The 14,875-nt window shown below is 35.8% G+C and overlaps 1 protein-coding gene across 1 annotated transcript in view; it reads left to right on the forward strand.

Moving 5' to 3' along the window:
- Positions 1–6,128: 6,128 nt before the first annotated feature.
- Positions 6,129–14,875, forward strand: part of LOC113226402 — a 14,129-nt gene continuing 5,382 nt past the window's right edge. Inside the window, exons 1-4 of the mRNA XM_026459017.1 lie at positions 6,129–6,366; positions 8,044–8,079; positions 11,935–12,045; positions 13,958–14,185. Coding sequence (XP_026314802.1) covers positions 6,319–6,366; positions 8,044–8,079; positions 11,935–12,045; positions 13,958–14,185 — 423 coding nt within the window. The 5' untranslated portion in view covers positions 6,129–6,318. The remainder of the gene's footprint in view (positions 6,367–8,043; positions 8,080–11,934; positions 12,046–13,957; positions 14,186–14,875) is intronic.

Consider the following 14,875-nt stretch of genomic DNA (forward strand, 5'->3'; position numbering starts at 1 on the left):
TAAGGAAAACCGCTAGTGTGACTCAATTAAACAAATCGATTCAATTAATTAATCGATTTGTAGTTGGCAGTAAAATTGGGCATCACTAACAATTGTCCATGGTCGGGTCAGCGACTTGTTGGTTTACTTTTTGTTTTAAATGGGTTGAAACGAAGTATGAATACACTGTTAGGCGCCACAATTGCCGCGAATAGTGTAAAGTGTATTCTTCGCCTTCCAAACCGACCGCGACCTGTCAACACTTGCAAACACTCTAAGCCCGACGCTATGACATATTTAGGATAAAATATAATGCTTCTTGCGCAGCTGGCAAAGTCCGGGCTAAGTACACTTCCGTTCTTAGACGTATATTTATTTCTTGCCTTGAGTAGTCTTAATAATAAAATGTTACTGCAGTGTGGGAATTTTTTTCAATGTTTTCTTGTCATGTCTGGCACAAGGTCATTTTCACTAACGACAATGTTTTACAATACCACATAGCATGACGTTTTTATTTCTCGCTATTTTATGGTGATAATTTTACCTTAAAATAAACCGTGGCGTGGTGAATTTATATTGCGGCGGAAAGGAATGGAAGCGAATTTTTGTAACGATGTTGTACATAGCGTAATGAGCTTTATGGTCCTTTGTGTAACGTACAAACTAGATACGAGCCCGAAATCACGAATCCGCGGGAAGTGGCGCGAAGGCAGGCGCAGTGTGACGTCGAAAGTCGACGAAATGCCAGAGTCGCGTATAAGAAATAATATAGCCGGGAGAAAGGTAGCGAATGCTCGAGCATTCCTGTGACCGCGCGCGTATTCTCGAAATTGATGCTTCCGTTCCGTTGCCACGTAAATTGCGCCTAATAGTTTGACCTACTACCTCTCAAGCAGAAGTCGCGGGTTCGAATCATAATCATAATCATATCATTTATTGCTTTATGTGGTACAAAAGGTCTTAAAGCTATTATTACATTCCAACATAAACCATTTAAGGGCAATGCAATTAACTTATTTCACTATACTAATTTTAATACTAATAGGTACACATAAGTTCATGTCAACTTAACTTTTTTTTTTTTTTTTTTTTTTTTAATAACGCACACACTCAACATAACTTACTATACTATACACATAATATCATTGCCAGATGATTGACATGATGACACCATGTGCTCTCTGAAACAAAGATTTGTCCACGGCTATTTATATATATTTGTAACTAGCTAGGATGGTGATGGGAATTACCGTTGAGATACCTATCTGTATGTATAAAAATACCATATCTATCAGACGTCGAAACGGCGACGTACGGCATTTTGATTTGGAGTAATGCCGCCGATATCAACAACAAAAATTTCTGCAGGACAATCTTTGTCCAGCAGAAACGTGCGGTTAGGGCAATTTACAATCTGGGCCCCAGAGTATCTTTGAGAGATAAGTTTAAGGAAATCAATATTCTTACACTAGCGTCACAGTACATTTATGAAAATGTAATTTATGTTAGTAGGAATAGTAGTTTCTTTAAGAAAAAATAGTGACATATATAGCATTTATACGAGGAATAAAAATAAACTAGCTGTTCTTGATAGTCGTCTTCACAAAGTCACAAATTCATTCAAGCGGCAATGTATACGCTACTATAACACGATTGTTTGATTGTTGATATACAAAATTTGCCATTCAGGAGGTTTAAAACTATAGTGAAACAAAATCTCTATACCAAAACTTAATATATAATTTCTGCGTACTTGGATGACAAAAAACCGTGGTAGTGACCCGTTTAGCTCATGAAGCTAGTCCCTATCTCTAAAAAAAAGAATATTGTAAATGTTGAATGTGTACAAATGTTATTTACAAATTGTAATCCCTAGAGTTTCTTGCTCATTCTTCTCAGGGGAATCTGCCGTACGAATGAGCGGTAGAGTTTAACCAATGTGACGATTTTAAATGTAATAAATAATGCTTACCTATGAAATAAAGACTATTTTGATTTTTGACCAACCATCGAATCAATCCCCTCTCTAGCCTGTTCACTACATCATCTTTCATACCACAACGCTCTCATACTACTCAGTCCTCCATTCTGTCTTTAAAACTAATACCAAATTATAAATATTATGTGGAATTATATAACTCTTCCATTTTGATTATTAATACAAAAGATCGAATATATAGAAAACCTTTTTCAACCCGACGATGGGACTTTTGTACTTAAGATCTTTCCATTGAGTATCGGCATAGGCATTCTGCGCCCCTAGTAACATCCAGTGAGTGATTTTAGAACCTTCTTCACAGCAGTCGTAGAAATCTTTAACAAAAACACATAGAACAATTTCGACAACTCGATAACTTGACCCGTAGCTCAGTTGGTAAAAGCAATACTACGGTGCAGTAAGGTCGTGATTACAAATTCCATCCCATCCCATTATTAATAATAATAAAAACTGGCGGAGTTGTTTCACTAAAAATATGTCAATAATGCACTTTTCTATTTATTTAAACATAAAAAAATACCAACTAATTTCGAATCTATAAAGCGCTCTCCTGAACAGTCGTCCAAGTGCACGATATTTCAAACATTTCAATTAGACACCAAGTTCTAATAATCATCGCTTTTCGATAAACGCTGTCGATCATTATCTCAACTGGGGGTCTACTCACGATCTCCGTCCGAAACAATTACTGCCAAATAAGCAATACTTGACCAAATGAAAAGACGCGTGATGCGAATGAAGCTTCATACTTGACACTTGTCTTTTAATTTTGTCCAATATTACTTATTTGACAGTAATTGTTTCGGACGGAGATCGTGAGTAGACCCCCCGCAACGAGTAAAATCGAATTTTTCCCAAAGCCGTGAAATCACCTTAGACGATTTCCCGGAATGGTATCATATTCGTTTCCGATGCGGGTTTTACGTCGTCATCGCGTTATCATTCCACACCAGGCTCCAAATGCCTCAGATAGGAAATCCGATATATTCTCAGTCTCACATTGCAACTGGTATATGCATAATTTATCGAGTTGTTAGGTATTCGCGATTGTTAGAAGAAAAGAATTTAAAAGAATTTTGAAAATATCGTGGACGGAGAGAGTATCCAATGAAAGAGTATTGTAGATGGTGAATAAGAAATTAGAGGTTTTGAATATCGTCAAAAAACGCAAGCTACAGTACTTTGACAAATGCGACCTGCTCCGATTCATTACGCTAGGAAAAATCCAGGGAAAACGACCTCCTGGAAGAAGGCGTACTTCGTGGCCTAAGAATCTCCGGACATGGTTTAACCTGAGCACAAGATCCTTGTTCCGTGCTGTTGTGTCTAAAATACAGACAGCTCTAATGATCGCCGACCTCCTATAGGAGATGGCACCTTAAGATGAAGAAGAAGAATAGATACAACTTTTTCGATTCTATTTGTTTTTTCAAACAATACTTCGCACTATTTAACAGGTTCTGTGATCAACGCTGACTCCACGAACTACAAATATTCATTTTCATTTTCTAAATCCAAATTGTATTAACGTAACTCAACAATAAAACTTGATAGTAACAAAATAATATCTTTTTTCAAATATATATATATATATATATATATATGTATATATAAAACTGCTTCAGTGGCCGAACGGTTACCATGCCGGACTGCCACGCAGAGGTCCCAGGTTCGATTCCCGGGCCGGGAGAAATATTTGTATGACCTACATTTATTTCTCTCGTGAGTTTGGGTGTAATTTGTGGTTGTCTATGTGTGTGTGTCCATGGCACCCGCGACACAGGGTTTCCCTAGTGCGGGGCTATGTTGAGTGTGTGCGTTATTATTATTATTATTATTATTATTATTATTATTATTATTATTATTATACCAAGACTTGTTAAGAGCCCGTAACGTGGGTTTGTTTGAAAAAACAAAAATATGCTATTTAGAGCCAAATAAAATAGTTTCATTTTCAACCTCCTTTGTATATCGATTCTGAAAAATTACCTATTCCCCATTGACTTACAAATACTATTCCCTAAAGCATTTGTGGAGAGGTCAAATTTCGTCAAATAGCTAATCATTTGAATTTTTATACAGGTTTTCCCACTGCGGCTCTGCGACACGGATGGAAAGTGGATAGGTATTTTATTTCTTAAAGTAAGTATATACTACTTACTACTCTAAGATACAATGTTACTTAAAAATAATTAATCCTTATTTACCCTTTCGATCAGCATCTAAAAAATGCAGGCTGATTTTTTTTACAACTACTTTAATATCTTTGTAGACAAGTATTACTTACTTTTAAAAATAAAATAGTGTCTACATGAAGCAAAATATCCTATTTACAATATTTAAAGTACTTTCCCTTTGTGTCGCATAGCTGTGGGACAACCTGTATGTATATATACATATATATTGCAATTTTCTACATGTTGTAAACTATTCAGCCTACTAATAAACATAAAGCCGTAACATCAGGTGCTAGCCAAACTCCAATTCATATTCCACCGTGGCATTCAAATAACAAAGGTACCAATGATATCCCCTCTGAAGCTGTTTTTCCGCGGGATTTGGCTTCTTATCGGGATAAAATGTAAGCTAGCATTATGATAATACCAACCTCGTACCGTTTTGCGCAAAAACTTATGGCATTGTTGAGAAAAAGGGATGTCAAAGTGGCAAGTTGAAAAGTTTCCTTAAAAGCTATTGGTAGCTAGTTGTCGAGTGTAGTATGCCTTGAACTAGAAAGGTGAAATTGATTGTTATTGCGGTGGAATACTGAATAAAATATTAAGTAGTAAACTATATAACACTGAAATTTCGTTCAAATGCATCAATCAATTAACGGTTTTTTTTGAAATTCAGTTTCTATTTCAAAGTAATAAATTGAAAGTGGTTTATTCGGAAGTTCTTCGATATTTGTGAATGGTAATTTAAAACTTTGTGAAAGAGTGAATGTGAGCAACAGTGAACATTACTGCGTTCCGGTTTTGAATGGTAATGGTGCTGGTGGAATTACAGGAACAAGTTTAATTATGTCTCAGGGTAATGAACGCTGTGGCAGTGCTCCTCAGATCTTCGCGATTAAAGCTCTGAGTGGCACTACAACTGCTATCGACAGGCTTGTCGCTTATCACCAGGTGCACGACTTATTCGTCCCGTGACTTGATATCATAAAAACAATGTTTATGTATATTTTATAATAATGTTAATAATAAATAACATGTGTCAGATAACCACAGCAAACATCTGTGAGTGTGTGGGTTATTATTACTATTATTATTATTATTATTATCTGGTCTCAAACTAGGTAATTCCTTATACTACGAGTATCAGAGCAGCGAAATTTATTTCGGAATATCCCAACCAAATCCAATACCAAATCGTTGGGTCACCGAGATAGTCAAACATGCAAAAAGCCATGCAATATGTCGCACAAATTGATTTGAACGGCTGTTACACTATTTTTTCCACATTGAGCTATAATGTCGGTTATTCAATGCTTGTCGTAGGCCACAACGACGCTTCACATCGGTTGGTATTGTGGTCAAGCGTACGCTGTATAAGATTAAGAAAACTAAAAGAACTTTTAGTTCATACCTATAGTTGTAAAAAACTACGAGGGAAGATGTAGTTGGAGGATCCAAAAGAACCAGGAGCTGGAGAAGAACATGCCTGAGCCCAATATTATCAGAGAAATCAAGTCCGCAAGGCTCCGCGCTCGCACATTTTGAAAGGAAGCTTATAGGGCAGTGAAAAGGGACTACATGTGACGTCCTAGAGGTCGACAACCGGTTAGTAAGCCATAATATCGATGGAGGGACGAAGTGGAGAAAAACCCCCGCGCCCTGCACGCAAAGAACTGGGATGAGATCGCACAAGACAGGGCGCGCTGGCGCCAACTCGTATCGGAGCCCTAAGCCCACCTCGGGTCCCAGAACCAGCGGAGTAAGTTGCCTTACTTACTAGTTACAATAAGAAACTATAAATCATAATATGGAAACATATTGAAAGTAAAACGTGACCAAATCTTTCATGACAGTGTGACTTTGATGATGCTCGCGTTCAGTACCATTGACAATACACTAAAAAAACATAATAAAAAACAAACTTAAAAACTCTTAGGGAAAATACAAAAGTAAAGGTGTAAATTCCAGTGCCATTGTCAATGCAACTATTTTTTTTCTCTACCTTAGTGTTAACGAAGTCAAAACCTTCATCATCATTATGAACGTTAAATGTGACAATTTCCTGTCACTTAGCCACGCTGAATTCACCTTCTGTGATTTTACCGTATAAAAAGGTAGTGTGAATTGGTGGCTTGCATTGTTTGGTGTTGAACGTCCTACAGAATGCATCGTTTTGTTGTGTTAGTAGCATTTGGAGTTGCCTCGGTGTTGGTAAGTGGGTGTATCGTTTTATCAATATGAAAACAGACTATAACTCAGACATAAATAATATTTATTTCGTAGGTAAACAAATTACTCCTTGAAAACGTCATATTGATTGAATTTTCTTACTCATTCATATGGCAGATTCCCTGAGATGAATAAATAGAAAAATTTTAGGCGTTGCTCTTTGTTTACATTTATCATTTACAATATTTCTTTAACAAATGATGATAGATCAAGACAACTTGCGAGAGCTAAACAGTTCACCACTATGGATTTTCGTTATCCAAGTATGCAGAAGCAGCATGATAATCTCTGACGTAAAGTTTTTGTTTCGCTATACTTTTAAACCTCATAAATAGCAAGTTTGTAATATAAACCGGAATTTTAATACAAAAGCATATATATTCCGTAGAAAAATCAAATTACGAAATTGAAGACTACGTGTTAGATAAAGATGTATGGAGAGACGACACGCCTCCAGAATCCACACAAATTTGATTCAAAGTATATTCCATAGCATTTAAGTTTATTTGAAGAGAGCAATCCCTAGAGTTTCTTGCTCGTTCTTCTCAGGGAGGTCAGCGTAGTGAACGAGCAGTAGCTTAAATGTGACGTTTTCAAGTGTAAATTTATTTTATCTATGGAATAAATAATCTTTGACTTTGACTTTGACTATCAATAACAGCTAGTTTATTTCTATTCCTCTTATTCATATTATGTTTATTGGACGGCCTCAGACGTTACATCGTGCCAGGGCCGAACCGTGCTCCGGTCATGCGTGACACAGTAAAGTATCTATATTATGCTTTTATATGAACTAATTCATTTTAGACCGACTGATCGCTTTCCAGTAGAGGCATGGACTCGGCCCGGTCTAACATAAATTAGTCGATACAAAAGTAAAAATAATATAGATATTACCTATTTTGACCGTGTCACGGCCGGTGCACGACCGGAGCATGGCCCGACCCCGGCACAGTGTAAGGTGAATTAGCCTTTATAATGTGGACGCTAGACGAGGAGGTTCCGGGTTCGATTCCCGGTAAGACCAAATTGGGAAACGAAGTTTTCTAAATTGATTCTGGTGTGGGTGTTATGGGAAGTACCCTGGAGTAAACTCTGGTACTCATAATAAAGGGAATAGTTGAAGTTTTAACCATACGAAGTTCCGAATATCTTGAAAATTTTGTCATTAACTAAAGGCCAGATGACGGTGGCATCCTGTTCTTTACTAGAACTTCTTTGTTACTGAACGTGTTTTAATACTAGTTTTCACACGAGCATCACGTTCACAGGGTCCTGTTCATGCAAAGAACAAGTTGCCATCGTGTGAACGGGCCGTAATCTGTTAAACCATTTGCATGACTGTGGCAGCAAAAATATTTTCATAGTGTGATAGAACTGGTTTTATATATTCAAAAAGTGCTTTGAATAATGTGAAAATTGTTTACCAATCACTTCCACTTAGCTGAAATTTCAAAAGAGATATTACATCATACATTGACGTGGTCTTGATAAACAAAAGCATTTTCATAGATGATAAAACTGATTTTATAGATTCGAAAAACGAGTCAAATCGTTTTAATGTTTATATAATTTGGCATGAATCTAATTGATTTACACCGAATAATCTTGAAAACAGGAAATAATTAAAACCCTCGTTGTGTCTTACTTTTGTTGCAGACCATCAAAGAAGAGTGTTTTAAGCTTGCAAATCCGGTAAGTCAATGAATCACTTTTATAAGTTACAAATATATCAATAATAAGTTATAAATACGCATTTTGTTACTGACGTGAGTCACCTTAAAGGAGAAACCAGTGATAGACCACTTTATAAATCACAATGGCTTAAAACAGTTCGAGATCTACGTACATCTTGCGACAGTTTTGGCTATAGTCAATTCAAGAAGTTTACTGTGCTACCAATTAATAATTACCTTAATCAGAATATTTGGTTAATAGTAAGAATAACTTTGCCTTGTAAGAATATTAACAGCCGAGTTGTAAAAGAATTCGTTGCGTTCGCTGCGTTATGGTTTTGATGGACTAGTGGCGTGGTGGCAAAACTACGTACGCATGGAACTCATCAATTTCATGTCTCAGAGTGCAGTGGCAATGCTCTTTAGATCTTTGCGATTTGCGGAGGCTAGGCATTTGAGCGTAACGCCGGATTTTAATATAAATAAAATAAGACTAGGCGGAGGAAAGTGACACAGATCCGACGTCGACAAGCGCCCGATGGCGACTGACAGCTGGAAAATATTATTTTTTTGGGATAATATGAATTTATAAACTGTAGGCATTGACCTACCAACAAATGGACTTCGGGTCTAATACAAAAACTACAAAAAAATGTCCGAGGTTAACCTATACAAACGTAGTGACATGTAACGAAATATAAAAACTAAAACATTTAATTTAAATTGTAACGTTATTGCAGTACTGCCTAAATTTGCTTATAACTGCCTAAATAAAGGGCCCAAAAACACCATATTCAGCTTCTACTGGAAACTTAACAAAATGCACCATATTTAGCTTCGACTGAAAATTACTTGAACACAAGAGTAATGGAATAGCCTTTCTCGTAAATATTAATTAATTTTTTTACAAATTATATTATTATGTCGAACTTTGTACAAATTCACTTAAAGGTATAATAAAGAATTGGGCAGATACATACATACAATTATTACTACAAATGTGAAAAAAAGCATGTACTATAAGAAATGTACCGATATTCTAACTAAACGTAAAGTCTAATATCCGTGATTCCTATTTATAACAAAACCGTTACGCTTTCGAGTAATTTTGATGTTTTTTACATAGACAAAATTAGCTTTTGTTTACAAAACAAAAGCTAATTTTGTCTTCGTAAAAACACATAAAAATTCGAGCTAATGTTATTTCGGGCAAATGTATTTTCTGACTTCTGATAGGTAATCCCAAGGCGTAAAACGACTACAACAATATTTTGTTAATATTGCTAACGTTTGATAAAAAAATCATTTTAAAAATAGGATTAAAATCAAAGCAACTCTACAGTTTCTTTGTTCTAAATATATCAATCGCTTGTGGTTCGAACAATTGAAAATGACCAAGAAGTTTATATAAGCTTCTTGAAACTGACGTAATGGGTCCCTTTCCATCTTTTGCGCATGCAATGAGTAGAAAAAGAAAAAGGACAGTTAGCTATTTCATTATTTCGTGTGCTTTTGTAATTTATATTTACGATTCAGTTATATATAAATTAAATACTATAAAACTGTTCAAAATAACACTTTTAAATGACAAGTATAATAACATAATATATTAATAATTATAACAATATATTTGTTTAGTGAAAATATGATACAAAATCCTGTTTTCACACTTTACTGCAGTAATTTTTACAAGTTATTATTTGTACTGCATATATTGATACTGCATGATTGACAACCGCGCTGTCACTCGTACAAACGAAGACTATTGCGCAAAACGCTCTGTATGCGATTTTAACGCCCTACAGGTGCGGACACTTTTTAGCGCGAACCCGACGTCCATTTATTGATATTGTCAGAATATAGTTGTCGTTTTTGGCACACAGATTTGTTTTACTTGCAAGAGAAAAATTTACAAATGGTTCATTATTTTTAGGAATGAAACTATTTTTCCGGATTTAAATCGCGTATATTTGTTTTTTCAAACAAACCGACGTTTCGGGCCCTTTACAGGTCCCATGGTCACGGTTGACTGAGGTGGTACAGTCTTCAACCAGTTATGTCTAATATTGATGCAAACCACCCTATTTTTTCAATATAGTTACAATAGTTATTAATTAAATACCTTATTTTTAATTTTACAAAGAAAACATTCCAATTTACGCTACATTAAGTTTTACAAATTATTTTATTGAATGAATTTTTTATTAACTTTAATTTATTATTAATTATTAATAGAAATTAGAATAAATTAAAACATATTAATTAGTACTGCAGTCTTATGTCTGTTTGGGATTTTTCATTAGAGGAAATACTGGATCCCAAACAGGTGGTACGGAGAAACCATCTTCCCGGTTGAAATTAGGATGTTTTTTAATTTCAATGGCCTCTCGCAGCATCCTGGGCAGATAACGGACTTCTTTTGCAAGGACCTGGGGTTTGTCAAACTTCATTGAATGTGTAGGTTTATCCATGACATGCTCGCAGACTGCAGACTTGTTTACGCGACGGTGTTTGACATCAGCTATATGTTCTTTGACGCGGGTACAAATACTTCGCTTTGTTTGTCCAATATAAGAGAGACCGCACTCACAGTCAAGCTTGTAAACTCCTGCATCCTGTAAGGGGATGTTACATTTCACGGGTCTCAGGAACTGAGAAATCTTCCTCAGGGGCTTGAAATAGGTCTTGATAGATGCGCGCCTGAGGACTCTTCCGATCTTGTCTGTAACACCTCTCACGTAAGGTAAGATGGCAGGTCTTCGCTCGACTGTTGGTGGTTTCACACGGGGTCTGCGGCATTGGCGTGGAATCCTCAACTTATTCGCATGTAGGACTTGCTTTATATGCTGAAGTTCCCCCGCCAGATGATTACTGTCGCAGACACCATATGCTCTCTGAAACAAAGATTTGCCCATTTTCATTTTTTATTAGGTTTATATTAGGTTTATATTAGGGTTATATTATATTAGGTTTTTATTAGGTTCATTATTTAGTTTAGCTAAAAATTTAAGTTAAGATATTATGACGCGGGTCTGGATTTTAGGAGGTGACGTGTTAGGGGTCGCCCTTTGCGTCCCAAAATTAATATGAATAAAATAAGAACAAGCGGAGAAAATTTTACACAGATCCAACTTTTATTAAGCGCTCGATGGCCGTTGACGGGACAGCGGGCGGCGCGGCGTGTCGTTAAACTGCTGGGCAACTTTCAAGATTTGGGATAAATATTAATTTAATAACTACAGGGCTTCAGTTGAAAAGCAAAAATTAGCCGGTTCTCTGTAGTACTCAAAGAGATATATCTTCACATAAAAATTATGTGCAAGGTTAGATATTTCGTTTTTACGTTTCACGTTTTAGCCTGATTTCGGGATTTTATATAATCAGATAAAGTATATCCTATCGTGTAACAAATTAGCACATTCTTTAAACGATACCCATAAGTGTATCGTATGTTTTTTGTATGACCTTTGTTTTATAGTAACACCTAAACAATTTGATCTAGCAAAATAGATTTTCCGGCTTCTCCTCGAATGACTTGCTCTAAACCCCTGAGTGTCAATACAACTGAATCTACAAATGAAAACCACTTGCAAATAATGAAGAATTTATAAGGCACCTACCTGTAAAGGCATTTATAAATCCACAATAGTCCCAGCTCTAAATTGTTTGGTCGTGGTTTGGAGAGATCCGGTGGCTATTGCGGATGACAATACGTATTATAATCATCATATGTCAGTTGATATCATCGAGATCTTAACTGCACACCGAGGGTGCAAGGTTTTGATGTCGAATATAGATAACTAAAACACGCAAAGTTACCCTACGTCACGGAGGCATGATGCTATTAATTTGCTTATAATATTTTTTTACTCAGGTCACAATGAGTTGTTGCAAAGCACCACCGCCACGACCGTCAAAAGATGAATCAATTAAGGAATGTTTTGAAAAATTTGGGAAGACACGTAAACCAACTGCAGAAACAGCTGTAAGTGAAATTTCTTTTGAAATTGGCTCTAAAAGATTAATTATCTACATCATATCTTCGACAAAGTGTACGTGCTTATTATGAATACTATAATTGTTTGAATTACGCGTACAAGTGAATTTATATATCGAGTTCTTAGATTCATATGATTGTTACACATTGGGTATGTACTAGGGGTGTATGAAAGGAGCCATATACCATTCCTTTTATGTACGTCTAGCGCAGCCTGGGCAACATTCGGCGAGTACCTTACGCCGATCGACAAATCCTGTCACCACGATGGCAAGCATTATAGTGTAAGCCATCGATACGACAAGGAAAAGATTGGATATGAACTATTTTTCGGATCTAAATTGCATATTTGTTTTTTCATAACAACGACTCGGAATCTTTATAGTTCCCATAGTTCCATGACTATAATGACTGAGATGATATTAGTGATCAACAAAATGGGTAAGGTACCACAACGGTAATTCTCATCACCATCCTTTTCAAGCCCCTGAAGACTACTATTTTTATTTCGTATAACTTTTGGCAAGGCCTTTATTTTTGGAAGAACCTCTTCGACGGACTGCTGTTCTGGAGATCATACCTGTAGTAAAAACAACAATCATGGATAAACAACAAACTAAAGCATTGTATTATTAAAACATATAAAATCACACAAAATGTTAATAAAGGATTCTTACATTGAAAGAAGAAGGGATTTAAGGTTAATAGGACGGGGAACATTAGAAGGAAAGAGGTCATACATAGGGCGCACTATAAGTTTTCGGAAATGACCACTTACATAAACAATATTTAAAAAGTAATGACAACATTTGAAAATGGAACTCTTTGGCTGTAGAATACAGTTTGTTTCACCTGACTGTCACTTATTTTTACATTCTAACGTCATTTTAGAAATTGGTTGTCTACATTACCATGGATTTAACTCGTGAAAATTTTCGTAGTATGATTTTCTACGACTTTAAGTGTAATTTAGCAGCTCAGCGGAGTGTCGCTCTGCTTCAAACTGCTTTTGGCGATGAGGCACCATGCAAGACGAAACATGGATTTATAGTTACGATCCCAAAACAAAGCAGCAATCGAGCGTATGAGTCTTTCGAAATGGTGCAAAGTGCCTCTAAGCAGGTGATTGCTTCTTTTTTTAATAAAACTGGACACGTGGCTACTGTTGCTTTGGAGAATATTTATACCGTGAATAGGGATTGGTACACGACAATTTGTTTGCCGGAAGTTATTAACAAACTCCGTAAAAATAACCGTAAACGCCGTATCATCTTGCACCACTACAATGCCAGTTTTCACACGGCCAGACAGATAATTAAATTTTTGAAGGTGAACAACGTTGACCTTATGAGCCATCCCGCGTACAGTCCCGACCTGGCACCTTGTGACTTTTATTTATTTCCAAAAATTAAGAAGAACGATTCAACGTTGTCAACGATTTTCATCACCTGAAGAGACTGTGGAATAGCATGAAAAATATGTTTCAGAGATTGTCACGAAGGAGTGGCATAAATGTTTTCGAAATTGGTTCATTCGTATGAAAAAGTGCATTAACGCTAACGGAGAATATTTTGGAAACAATATATATATATATATATATACAACAATACATTAATTTCTGACCATTTATAGTATATTTTCTTATTAATTTCGGAAACTTATAGTGCACCCCACGCACAAGGAGGAAGTCAACTTAGGATATTTAAAAAAAATATCATCAAGGGGTTCCCTCATCCAAACCACGTTCACACATAGTGAAGAAGATTTCTCAATTCCTATCACCCGTGGCATGTACGTAACATTAAAGGTCATCAATGTCATGGTGTTTGAAAAAATATAATATAATGCGATGTAGATCCGAAACAATATTTTTTTTTTCAAATAATGCTTTTTTCTTCAGTGCGAACTCGAATTATGTATAGGCAAGAAACAAGGCTATATTGCTGATGATGGGACAATTAACAAGAAGGCTTTAGAAGCAGACGTTGCTGAGAAATTCAAACAAAGTCCTGACCTAGTTGAGAACATCACAAAGCATTGCATCAACGCTGATGTAGACGAATATGGTTCTGAAGACTTCTGCGAACTGATGAAAACTTCTCATTGTATACATGTGCAAATTGCTATGGTAAATATTACGATTGAAATAGTACCTACTTTGCACTCTTATTGTAATAAGGCCACATCTGCAAAATGGCAATTTTTGAAGAGATATACTTAAAGATTCTATTAAAGAAATTAGTTGATAACTTTTTAGTCTAGAGTCGATTACCTCAGATCGAGTTCAAACGTTTTCGTACTGATACGCTTCATTTTACTTGAGTCGACTGTCAGGGGCACTGGCTTTATTTCAGAATTTATTTTTTACTTTTTTTTTAAATTAAATCCATTTGAAAAATATACATCGTATACTAAGCGTGTTCTATTTGGTTCAGTTGATATCATTGGTGTATGTAAAGTACCTATTGAATACAACGGTTTTCTTGTAAAATTTAGAGGTAACTTTGTGTTTTTTTTCTTTTCTCTTGTAAAAACTTTTAGGAGCCCTGTTTTCACACCGTATGGTAATCACTAATCAACTAATCAGTGATTATCCTCAATTTAACTACATAATTTTTTCAAAGTGATTAATTGAAAATGTCGAACTTTCTCTGTTATGTGGAATCAATCAAAGCTTTGAGGTTGTATCGACCCTTATATAGAAGAGTTATAACATGTCTCATACACATAATTAGTTTCATGTAGTTTGTATTATTTTATGACTTTCATCATTGACTTACAATTATATGGACGTCGGGTCCGCGCTAAAAAGTGTCCG

Source organism: Hyposmocoma kahamanoa, unplaced genomic scaffold (genome assembly GCF_003589595.1).
Source record: "Hyposmocoma kahamanoa isolate Upper Pololo Valley unplaced genomic scaffold, ASM358959v1 190, whole genome shotgun sequence".
NCBI lineage: Eukaryota > Metazoa > Arthropoda > Insecta > Lepidoptera > Cosmopterigidae > Hyposmocoma > Hyposmocoma kahamanoa.